The sequence below is a fragment of the Podarcis filfolensis genome (genome assembly GCF_964270895.1).
Source record: "Podarcis filfolensis genome assembly, chromosome: 5".
NCBI classification, from domain to species: Eukaryota; Metazoa; Chordata; class Lepidosauria; order Squamata; family Lacertidae; genus Podarcis; species Podarcis filfolensis.
Genome location: NC_139608.1, coordinates 94,597,336 through 94,610,271, shown reverse-complemented (window position 1 = coordinate 94,610,271; position 12,936 = coordinate 94,597,336). Strand labels below are relative to the sequence as shown.

General features: G+C 41.8%; 1 protein-coding gene across 1 annotated transcript in view; it reads right to left on the bottom strand.

The window, feature by feature from the left end:
• Positions 1 to 1,181: 1,181 nt before the first annotated feature.
• The window catches only part of SEMA3D (semaphorin 3D), a 174,957-nt gene continuing 163,202 nt past the window's right edge, over positions 1,182 to 12,936 (bottom strand). Inside the window, exon 18 of the mRNA XM_083615609.1 lies at positions 1,182 to 3,498. Within this exon, the coding sequence (XP_083471735.1) occupies positions 3,073 to 3,498 (426 nt within the window). The 3' untranslated portion in view covers positions 1,182 to 3,072. The remainder of the gene's footprint in view (positions 3,499 to 12,936) is intronic.

The window sequence follows — 12,936 nt, the reverse complement described above, 5'->3', positions numbered from 1 at the left end:
GCAAATGGCTTTTTAAAAGACCTTCTTCCTCAATATCCTTTGCTTTGTCTAACTCCTTCAGTGGCCTCCAGTGCTCCTTGAAATGTTTGATCCTGTTAAAACCAGCTGTGTCATTCATATATATAAAATTTCATGCACATTTTGATTGTGTGTTGTTCTTTTTAAAAAAATCCTATTTTGTAAAAAATAAATAAATTACTAAATTGATATGAGAATCAAAGTCCTGCTAATATCTAAAATACTGGACATTTGTACTAAAAATATTGATTTGTTGTGGAGCCCAAAGCATATAGCGAAGGTACTAAGAATTTGCAATAGCCCCATTATCATACGTTCCTTCTATCTTTCTCGGAGATTCCACCCACCCTCCATTCAACTGAATCTTGCACAGAATACCAAACGCAACACTTGCCTTGCCCCGGGCACTGGCAACCCACACTATGCCACTGCTATAAAGCAGCGGCTATATTGCTAGAATGGGGACGCGGGTGGCGCTGTGGATAAAACCTCAGCACCTAGGACTTGCCGATTGTTTGGTCGGCGGTTTGAATCCCCGTGGCGGGGTGAGCTCCCGTCTTTCGGTCCCAGCTCCTGCCCACCTAGCAGTTCGAAAGCACCCTTAAGTGCAAGTAGATAAATAGGTACCGCTTTATAGCGGGAAGGTAAACGGCATTTCTGTGTGCTGCGCTGGTGCAGGCTCGCCAGAGCAGCTTCGTCACGCTGGCCACGTGACCCGGAAGTGTCTTCGGACAGTGCTGGCCCCCGGCCTCTTAAGCGAGATGGGTGCGCAACCCCAGAGTTGGTCACGACTGGCCCATACGGGCAGGGGTACCGTTACCTTTTTATATTGCTAAATTAGAGTGTCCATCATGTTGGGGTCATTAATTAACTTGATTATGCACCACCATGTTAATAGGGGGTCTAAATGACCGAATGCTCATTTAATGAAATCTTTTTTTAAAAGAAAACCACCCTGGGGAAAAAACCCAACACCCCATATTGCAATGATGGTTCAAAATGCCCCTGTACAACCAAACCTTTAAGGAGCCTATATGAGCTATAGTGCAGCACAACTTAGGGGGAACAGGTGCAAACTCCTTTAAGATCAGTTAGGAGCAGGAGCCCAGCATGGTTTGATTTTCTAATGGTAATTATGACGATGCGAATCATTAACATCCATATTTTCCATACGCGTATCCCTTTATCCAAAAAACAAATGCAAAACACAAAGCAGCTGTACAATTATTAACCAGAAGGAATGTAGGTACATATACAGAGCAACAGACGATAACTACTGCTAATTTTTTCCAGAGCTGAGAGTCAATGCTTTAATGAATTTGCTTTAATGAATGGCCCGCCAATTACATGGCTTTCCCATAGACTTTGCTCCCAAGATGAGTAGAATGCATGAGAAACAAGGAAAGTCTGTCGTTTTTGGTATCCATCAAAGCTTTCTTCCATGTGAGGAAGTAGCTAATTTGTCATTTCACACCCAAAAAGGCGTGAAAAGCGAAAAGGGTGGGTGGGTGGGGACAGCAGAAAGGAGGAAAACTGGTAAGAAGGCACTTCAGTGTAGGGGCAAGTCTTGAGATGATGAGATGCAACTCTTGTTTGAGCTCAATTTGGGCGTTATAAACCAGCTCCACTGATGCCAAAAGGCTACATGGCCACAGGGCTCTCCTGGAGGAAAAACTGAATTCTGTCAGGAAAACGGAATCTACCAAACAACAGAAAAGCTAAAAACAAACTAGGAATATTTTACAAAATTACAAAGCTGCCCAACTCTAACTTGTGCGTTATTTACACATGGACGTTGTTTTCATTTCATTTCAATAAAAATATAAAGCATTAATTTCCCCAATGCACCCCTGTCTCTAAAATGCACAGGACCTTTACAAAAAGAATACACAGCTAAGGACAAAGGCTGCTTCTGCCAGGTTTGGCTGGCAAATGGCATTTTCCTTGGTGGATTTATTTGCGCTGCCATTGGTATCAAAGAAGCAAATGCAAACCAACAAAGGAGTCTAAAGTAGCAGAGGTGATGTGATACAGATGGGTAAAAATGTCTTAAGAGGCAGACAGGAGAGGTGCTGGCAAAAATCCCATTACCAACTAATAGGATTTGTGTGCATAACTCCCATTCGCTTCTTAAGGAATTTTACTCTCGAGAATCTTCGCTGGCAGGTCCAATTAGAGTCAACAGGTCACCTCAGTAGATGGCCTTCAAACTGGTTGCTACTTCCACTCTAGGGAACGAAGCTCTACATATCTTCCGAAAAAGTGAGGATTACATTTGTTTGCATGTGCTATGACCCGTCCTGTCCACCCAGACAAAAAATACCAAAGTGGACCTATGTGTCCTGAGACCCTGTGTGGTAAAGGTCCTGGGAGGCACATTCGTTGAGGGATGACCAAAAAGCTGGCCAAGAACCTACAACTTACCAGGCTACAACTTTAGGCCTAGGAAGGAATAGAAAGGGCCCAATTTTGTCAGTTGTGTGGATGAATCCCTCACACGCTGCTGCCAATGGAGTCTGGTGTCCATTTCTATGTGTCAATGCCTCCACGGACAGGGTCAATGTGCCGGATCATGCCCTGGGAAGGGTGGTGTGCTCAGCCCAAGAGGTCTGATCTAAGCCAAAGGAGTTATGGTGCAGGGTGATGCCTATCTGGGATGGATCTTTTCAACAGACCCCGACACTTTAACTAGCCTGGTGTGAAATGGCGCGGTGAAACCTAGTGGCTGTTCAATCAGCCCATTGTCCATGTTTTTAAAGAGAAAACAACAGAGCAGCCATTCGGTACGTCACATAAATTAACTCTCCGGAGCCTGAGATGCAAAGAAAGTCATCTCAGTTGAAACCAGGGGACATTGGAATAGCACACAAGTCCTGAAGAAGTCTCTCCTGCATTGCTAGTGTATTCTTCTATGGGGGGGTCTCATATACATTGACGACTAGGCATGGACTGGTCTCTCTGAGAGAAGCAACATCAAAAGGGAGGGCCCAGAAAACTGACAAAATTGTTCTCATTTGCAAAAAAAAAGTCATTTCTTTAAATAAAATATGCAGACTATGTGGACGCAGGCGCAGTGTGTGGGGTGGCCGGCTGGTGATGCCTGCGGTTCCTTTTCTTCTTGATCTCCTGGATGTGTTTCCACTTGGGTCCTCCTTTGTTCCGCTGACGCTTCTTTTCCCGGTGCCACATCTGCTCACAATACTCATCCAGGCTGAAGCTGGGGCTGCTGAGAAGCTGGATATAATCCTTGTACCGCAGCCGGGACTCCGCTAGCAGATCCCTCCCTCGCACTTCTTCATCCTCCATCTTCTGGGAGCTTTCCATCTGCCCATTCTCGATGACATTTAAACTCAACTTCACAACGGTTCGCACGAACGTGTGCTCCTGAGCATTGCAATAGTAGGCCCCCGTGTCCTTTTTTTGCAAGCTGCGAATCAACAGCCCATATTCCGTCTTGATGATCCTTTCATCCGGTTTCAGCTGTGGGTGGAAAGAAAGAAATACTGTTGTAAGGCTTACGAAAACAAAAAGAAAGTTTTCTGTAAGTTGCAGTGAATACCAGAGGTGGAGAAGGAACAGCTGACAAAGAGATCTGGTCACAGAACAGGGAGCCAATGAGGTCTGAGTTAAGTTTTCCTCGCTCATCTTCAGTTTTAACCACCATACACCTTATCTAAACTAGTTCACCTTGTGGTTGGCATCTTGTTTAAAGCAGGTTGCTGTGCCTAAAAGTCCACCTTTCGTACACTAGAGATTTTTGGCCCAGGTGGACACTGTGCTGGCATTCTTGAAAACCCTTCTAAAGTCTATCCCATACAGAAAACATTTTCTTCATTTGGCTGCTAAGGTACCAAACACACCTTTGACAATATAACTGTCTTCTTTTGCACCAAAAGGGGGGAAAAGATAAATTTGACTACTGTCTATACAGAGAAGGTGGAGAGAGGCGAGAAAATGGAGGAACAGAAAGCAACGGACACTGCAAGGAAATGGGAAGTGTAATATCTCATATAGTCCACTGTGCCTGCATCTGGGACAAGAATGTGTGTTTTGTTGGTGTTTGTGCTGCAAACAGAAGTCATGGGGGTTAATGCAGAGACCAGGTTCATGAACAGATTACTTTGCTTCAAACTGCTGGGGTGGCATTCAGAAGCTATGGGTATTTTTTGTTTTTAAATGTAGTTTTCCAAAATCATGCTATGAATTAATATTGAACCCTTGTCCTTTCAAATTCCAATTGGTGTCCGGGAGGGGGGGGGGAATGGTATTTTTCGTATTAACAATTTCGTATGTTTCAGTCAATGAGGTATTAAACAGTTTGCCTTCAAGTCTGCTAATAACACAGAATACACAGTATTAAAAATAACGGGAAAACCACAACCATCTTGTAATCGACATAAGTGCAGTAAACATTTCCTGATGTGAAAGCCAGCATTTGATTTCCTGACATTTTAACATTTAAGTAATAATTATAGTGGTTACACGACAAAAATGTCAGAATTTGTTACTGAAAAGGTAGGCAATTGTCAATGAATGAAGACAAGGATGAAACGATATAATCTTGCCAAATCGGAAATGCTTAACTTGAGCAGGTTGATTCAAGCTGGTCCTGATCCGGAGCAGGAAGATTGGAACAGTTAGTAGGATTTTGCAGCTGGGAAGCAGCTTCAACCCACTGCAATGTAAACTGCTTTAGATGAGATCCTATAAAAAGCAATTGGATGTATGCAATTCCTACAATGGTTTTCACAAATCATACACAGGCAGAGCAAACCAAACCCTTGATCTGCTTTGCCAGAAGAAGTTTGGATCAATTAGAACTGCCTCTATCAGCCTCTCCCCAAATGGACAGAAGCTACTGCTGGGACTATCCCTGCTGGTGATAGCCTCAGAAACGGTGTGGTTCATGGGCAGAGAGGGGCGAATCCTGTGAAGGCCCATGTCCTGTGACACCACAGCAGCCACAACCAGGGCTCCTTTGCTGTGCTAGCCTGGCAGCTGACAGAGAAGAGGAATTTTTCCTGCCCTCCCCACACCTCTACCCTGGTCAGTGAGAGTGGCAAGGTGGTTGCTGCAGCCATGGCTGACCGCTCAGTTCAACCCTGCCAGCACACTCAGCCACAGAGGGTTGAATGGCAACTTACTCACACACTCCAAAGCAACTACTCTATTCCGAACTTAAAAATGGAAAGCGTAATGCTGGTGGTCAACAAAAGAGGTTTAAAGACTGTCTCAAGGCAAATCTTAAAAAATGTAGTATAAACACTGACAACTGGGAAACACTGGCCTGGGAGTGCTCCAGTTGGAGAACAGCTTTACCAAAGGTGTCATGGGCTTTGAAGACACTCGAACTCAGGACACAAGGGAGAAACGTGCTAAGAGGAAGGCACGCTTGGCAAATCCACACCGTGATCAACGCCCGCCCAGAAACCAATGTCCCCACTGTGGAAGGACGTGTGGATCCAGAATTGGCCTCCACAGTCACTTACGGATTCATTGTTGAAACCGTGTTTATGGAAGACAATCTTACTCGGCTACGAGTGATCGCCAAAGAAAAAGAAGATGACTCACGCTTTATATAGTGCTTTTCTTAAATGCTCAAAAAGATCCCCCGAGGATGATCTCTGTAAGGTTGCTCAGCACAGTCCCTCCCAAATTGCAAATAGAGGGCTAAGGAAGATTGGCTTGGTGACCAAGGGAATGTCTGAACCGGGGATTTCTGTCCTGGCTCACGGCTCACAAAGATGCTCCTTTGGAAGTCTCAGTGTGTCAGGGAAAAAAGTGGCTTGCAGAAGGCAGCACAGTGTTCTTCTACTGCCACATTGAGGCCCACAGCGTGAAAAGCAGGGAGGGAAGGAAGTTCAGTCTGATTCTGTAGCATGCAGCAGCAGGGACCCTTCAGAAATATCAGTACCATGCTCCTTGTACAAGGGGACTATTCAGAGACACAGGGCTGTTGTGAAAGCTTTACTCTTTTTTAAAAAAATTGAGGGCATATGGGGAAAAGAGAGAGAGAAAGAGAAGGGAAGCTGGAAAACTGCCCGAAGCACACATGTGCCTTTCTAGCAAACTTCAGAAGGAATATAGTCAGGAGGCATGAAGATGGCTAAATTAAATTTATTCACACTGGGTAGACTGTACACTGTTTCTTTATGTGAAAAATATGTGGACAATTCCTCCTTTCCCTCCACAATATGCATACATACACAGCCTGGCTTGCTACCATGCAAACTGAACCATGGCTTGAGAGAGATCTGTGCAGCTGTCTGGATGCCACCCTGCCGACCCATTGACTGCATCACAGACAACTAGACAGCTGTTGGAAAAGGATGTGTGTATGATCCAGTAACCAAGCATAGAGCTGGCGGCCAGGGAGGGCTTCCGGCTTCAGTTTTGTCCTACCCCTCACTTGCAATGTGGCTTTGGGCAATGAGATCCAGACAGGGTCGGATCCAAACTTTTAGAGGCCCTAAATGATTTTGGTGCCCCCATAATTATCTACTTCAAAATAGAAACAATAATAAACTGTAAAATAAAATTGGCTTTTTGGAAACAAAACCTACAGTAAGATGGAAATGAATGTTTATTTTCGTATACTTCCACTTTATTTATATTTTTTAAAAAAATCTCCAACTTTTTCTAATTGCAGAATCTTTGATCAGATCCTCAGAACTAATCTTGCGCCACACATCTGCTTCTATACATAGTAGAGATAAGACGCCCAGCCTGCCTTGCTGCAAAGTTGTTCTGTTGGGGTTTTTAATATTCTTCACCTGAGAAAATGAAAGCTCAGCTGAGCAATTTGAGTCCATTAATGTTAAAAATATACAAAAGAAAATGTCTTCATTTGGAAAGGCACTCAATATTGTCTTCTACAATTATTTTGTGAAGTTCAGCATGACTGAATCCTATTTTTCACATTTTTTGTGGCACTGAACTTATGATGCACATATGAGTGGAAGTGCTGAAGCTTAGCTGAGAAATCAGTGTTCACGTCCTATGGGGAAGCATCAATCAGTGTCAGCAGGACTCGAACCCATGTCACAGCATGTGGATACAGGCTGTGAGGCCCCCTTGTGTCATGTGATGAAATGAACTTAGTTGCTGCCCACCACCACATGAGAAAACAACACCACCACTGTCCTAATAAACTTAACAGAATCACACTATTATATACATGGCAATCAACTGTCATTCACTTTTTACATGATGCCTTAGAATTGGTAATAAACAAAATGAAACTCTAGGGTGATTCCTTTATCAGTTATCACAAACAACATAGCATGTGGCATCCGAACTAATGTGTAAGTTCGTGTTTAATTCCATTGTAAATTGACACGTCGATTGCCTCCAAAATCTTTGCTGTTAATATTTTGCTGCCCGCCAGAAAACAAAGAAAAGTTATCTCCAAAATTCTTGCCAAGGCCTTTAAAAAACCTCCATATTTGGTGCCAAAGAAGGACAGAACTTTCTTTATGTACGCTACAACAGCAGCAAGAATACTTATTGCAAAGTATTGGAAGACACAAGATTTACCCACTTTGGAAGAATGGCAGATGAAGATGATGGATTATATGGGACTGGCAGAAATGACTGGCAGAATCCGGGACCAGGGAGAAGAGACGGTGGAAGAAGATTGGAAGAAATTTAAAGACTATCTACAGAAATATTGTAAAATTAATGAATGTTAGAATGATGTTGGATAGAAATTAAGTGGTTTCCAGCTGTAATGCTTTAAGAATATGGAAGAAGGGTATAAATAGGTAAAAAAATAATTAAAATGATGTTGGATTGGAAATAAGTGGTATTAGCAACAAAGTTAATAAGAATATGCAAAAATGAATTGATAATGGATGAAAATACTGAGTTATAAAATGTTAAGTTATAGAGATAAGATAAATGAAAGAGGGTAAGGATTTGCTGATTTCATTATTTAAATGGGAATACAAGAAGGGGAGGTGTGAGGAAGTCAAAGAAACAAGCAAATGAGTTTTAAGTTATGAAAAAGAATTGTTTTTAATTTTTCTTATTTTTTCTGTATGTTTACTCTTTTTTATATTTTTTATTATGTGTTTTTGTATATTTGTCTTTGTAAAATCTTAATAAATATTTCTTAAAAAATAAAAATAAAAAACCTCCATATTTGGAGAACCCCCCCTCCCCAAAATCTGGCAATTGAGTGTTGCTGCATTCACTCTCAGTGGACGCCTGAATGATCCCATGAGCCCCAGTGGACCGTAGGGAAATTTACCAGTTACCAAATTCTAATTTTGTTATAATCTCCATTATAACATTATTATTATTATTATTATTATTATTATTATTATTATTATTATCACGGGTATATAATGTTTTCATTTATTGCTGGAGCCTTTTTTTTTTGCGGGACCTGGTTCAGCTGCTCTGTATGTCCCATGGTAAATATGGCAATGCAAATTTTCTGTGGTGCCCCCCCATCCTTTGATGCCCTAAGCCAGGGGTCAGCAACCTTTTTCAGGTGCCTCAGACCATGTGGTGGGCCAGACTATATTTTTTTTGGGGGGGGGGGAATGAACAAATTCCTATGCTCCACAAATAACCCAGAGATGCATTTTAGATAAAAGGACACATTCTACTCATGTAAAAACACGCTGATTCCCAGACCGTCCGTGGGTCGGATGGAGAAGGCAATTGGGCTGCATCCGGCCCACGGGCCTTAGGTTGCCTACCCCTGCCCTAAGCACTTAAAATTTAAGTGCTTATTTTACTTAATGGTTAAGCCAGCCCTGGAGCCAGAGCCCCCAGATTATTAGCCAGCAGCCACACGAGAGAGTTGGGGGAGAGTTATGTAGCTGCATAGTTCTCTCCAGCTGAAGTTCGTGGGTCTTGAGAATGCTTAGCTTTGCCTGGATTGTACCCAAACTGTGTGGAAAGGGAAGTTTTGAAGAGGACCTACCTCTTCAAATAACGTAGAGAGCATTATTGATCTCTTAAATATTGTGGCTCCTATCTGTATCTTCTTTCACTAAGCTTAAGCCAAGTAATGCAATTCAATGTTAATAAGGAAACATCTTAAGGGATATTTTTGTGCGCAATTTCTTCTTGTGGGGCAGCTCATCTAATTTAGTGATCTGTTACTTATTATCCTTTCTTCTCTTTCCTTGGTTAAATTCCTCTCCCGGGTTTCTCATTTATCCATTTTGTAGGATTGTAAATCAGTAGCGTTCTGGGCTGAACATGACCAGGGAGCGATTGAATTTGTATATGCATCCCAGAAATGAAATTAAGACATTATAGCTAAGGAACTCTTAGTCTGGAAAAAGAGGCTTACAAAACTCTGCAGTAGCACTGGTAAAGTGAATGCTACCTTTTGTGTGTGGTTTTCCCCTAAGGAAGAATCACGACACATTGATGTATCATCTAATAACAAAGGAAAAATGTTAACTTCATCCAAATAGACATTTATGCTGCTCTATCTGATTAAAACTCATACAAGTAAGTGGCCAAGATTTATTTAATTGAGTGACAGCCCTAAAGGAAACTAATGAATCAATAATGATTGCACTGTTGCCTCAGCTAATATTTACAAGCTTTCCGTGAAAAGAGGAATAGAAAGAGATTAGATTTGATCTAGTGGGTTGGAAGAATCCAAGGGACAGCCTAAGTGAGATAAACACAGGACCAAGAGATCTGGACTTGACAGTCATTTGATGTATGAAGGTAGCATGGATGATAACATTAAGGCAAGTGGGAAATAATTAACAGAAGAGGGTCTTGCTGGATGAGACCAAGGCCATTGAGTCTAGCACCCTTCTTCCAATCAGCCAGAAGTTTTTGGGAAGTCGTCAAGGAATGAACATGATAGAGCATTCTTGGGCGTTAAGAGATCTGATGAACATGGAATGTCTATTAAGCTCCTATTGTTATTGGCTGTTGATAGGCCGACCCTGCATGAACTTGTTTCATCTTACAAAGCCAGCTTTGGCAATGAATTCCACAGGTCAAATATATGTTACTAGGGTCTGTGACCCTATTCACTCTGTTTGTCAACCACCCTATCATTCCTCACACATTAACCCCCTACAGCACCCCTGCTACTATTCAACTACTATATTTATATGCGATAACTCCCCATCTCATTTTTCGCTTACGATGGATAAAACAGTCTTGGTTACACCCTGTTTTGGAGGCCTTTTCACAGATTACAGAGGCAAATTTAGGCTTACTAACAAGCATACACTTAAGAGAGAACTGCAACAGATGAAAAACATGTGATGCAGTCCCATTTTAGAATAAAAAGAAGACTACTATGTTAAATGGTCCTGAATTGTGGTTGCCCTATCATCTATCTCTATCTATCATCTATCTATCTATCTATCTATCTATCTATCTATCTATCTATCTATCATCTATCTATCTATCTATCATCTATCTATCATCTATCTATCTATCTATCTATCTATCATCTATCTATCTATCTATCTATCTATCTATCTATCTATCATCTATCTATCTATCTATCATCTATCATCTACATCATCTATCTATCTATCTATCTATATCTATCTATCTAATCATCTATCTATCTATCATCTATCTATCTATCATCTATCTATCTATCATCTATCTCTATCATCTATCTATCTATATATCTATATCTATCTATCTTCTGACAGGATGAAATGATGACTGATATGGGCAACGCTTCACTGCTGTCTTCCTCTCCTGCCTTTATTTCTTTCGTATCCTGCTTGCCCAGAGGTTCAGCCCTCATTCTGGCTTTCCTCTTTATTTTACACCCTTCTCAGGACTCTGGAGTTTCATAAACACCTGACATTTCATTACTTGCTACTAGATCTTTAACCTTTCACACAGATGCTTAATTTGTACCAGTTTCTGGGAGGCAGATGAAAAATGGTCCCTTAAATTCAGAGAACAGACAGAAAAGGTACAAAGGTACAAAGACAACTGCATCACATTATTGATTTTGTTTTGTTTGGATGGCTTTCATTCCCTTTCTGTATCAGTTCCAGTGTTACTGATATAACTGAGCTGTTTAAAGACTATATAGGGCACTCTTCATTTTATAGAGATTTAGTTTTCAGTCTTATATGCACTTAACTGGGAGTAAGCACCGTTGAATTCACTGAGGTATATGAATAGGCATGTATAGGATTTCACTGCTTGCCATATTGAACTAACTGGATCCAAAGCTGGTGGAACTTACAGCCATGTTTGGTGGAACATGGCTGAAAAAGCCCACTTCATGTATATACATAGTTTCATATACATATCGGGTGCAATAAAGTCATGAAGAAGGGCCAATCCGAACAATCATTTTTACTTAAAGATGCTTCCCAGGCAGCCCCAGGGACAAATTCCCGCAGAGAATCTTCTCCCTGAAATGAGGGCTCCGAGATACAGGTGCAATTTTTGGGTGGAGATTCCTGAAACGGACCCCTTCCAGCTCCCATGATCATGAGCACCACACCAAGAAATGAGAGCTCAAACACTATGGCTGGAACAAGACATTCTCTGAACTGAGACATCCTTGGGGACCATCGCAGAGAGAGCAGGAAACCATATGGCCCAGCCACTGCACTGTTGGATCTGTCTTAGGCCAGTTTTCTGTCTCCAATAATGGAAATAATAATAGAGAATCATAGAACTATATAATTGTAGAGTTAGAAGGGACCCCAAGGGTCATCTAGCCCAAAATAATAATAATAACGATATTATATATACAGGGCGGTAAGCCAACAATGCTGCTCTGTTACATGTTTCTAGTCCCTAGTATTTAGTTGTAAATTGCATCTATGCTTGCATGCTCTCTTTAATAATTGCAGCTGCAGACTTTTTGTAGACCTACACTTGGTGCACTTATTTTGGGGGGTGGGATCCTATCTTATTTACTGGCCACCACTATTCCTTGAGGGAATATGTTTCGTAATTCCTAATTTGTCTTCCCTGAACCTTGCAATTGCCAATCATTTTTGAGACTGGAATGCATTTGTCTCATAAATTAAGTATGCCTTATGTCCAGCTCTCACTTCCATACATTACTACTGGTTTTCCCAGCAGTGATGTATGGAAGTGAGAGCTGGACCATAAAGAAGGCTGATTGCCGGAGAATTGATGCTTTTGAATTATGGTGCTGGAGGAGACTCTTGAGAGTCCCATGGACTGCAAGAAGATCCAACCTATCCATTCTGAAGGAAAGCAGCCCTGAGTGCTCACTGGAAGGACAGATCCTGAAGCTGAGGCTCCAATACTTTGGCCACCTCCTGAGAAGAGAAGACTCCTTGGAAAAGACCCTGATGTTGGGAAAGATGGAGGGCACAAGGAGAAGGGGATGACAGAGGACGAGATGGTTGGACAGTGTTCTCGAAGCTACGAACATGAGTTTGACCAAACTGTGGGAGGCAGTGGAAGACAGGAGTGCCTGGCGTGCTCTGGTCCATGGGGTCACGAAGAGTTGGACACGACTAAACAGCTAAACAACAATGTTAGTATAATTACAAAGGACTAAAATACCATTTATTTTAACTGCCTTCCTCAGTCCAAATTGGAGAGTCATATTTAAGTATTCTGGACAGAAAGCCTTGAAGCAGTGAAGAAAGAAATTAACAGAGGATGCAAAACTGTGCATACAATCTGGCTAGGTCAATGCCACTTGACCTTTGTGGATGGCGTGCTTTGAAAGCTCCCATCATTACAAACCGCAGCAGCTCTTCCACTGTTAAAATATTGCACCTGTCTGTGAGGAGAGAGTGGCTTCAAAGGCTGCTTTCCTTCGTTAATCAACAAAAGCGCTGGAGGTAAAAGAAAGGCTACAAGCAGGTTAAATGCAACATGGAAACAAAAAGCAAGCATGCATTTTTGCTGGGGCAAATGGAGAATTCTTTTTGGAAAACATTATTGCTTTCATCTCTTAGGCCA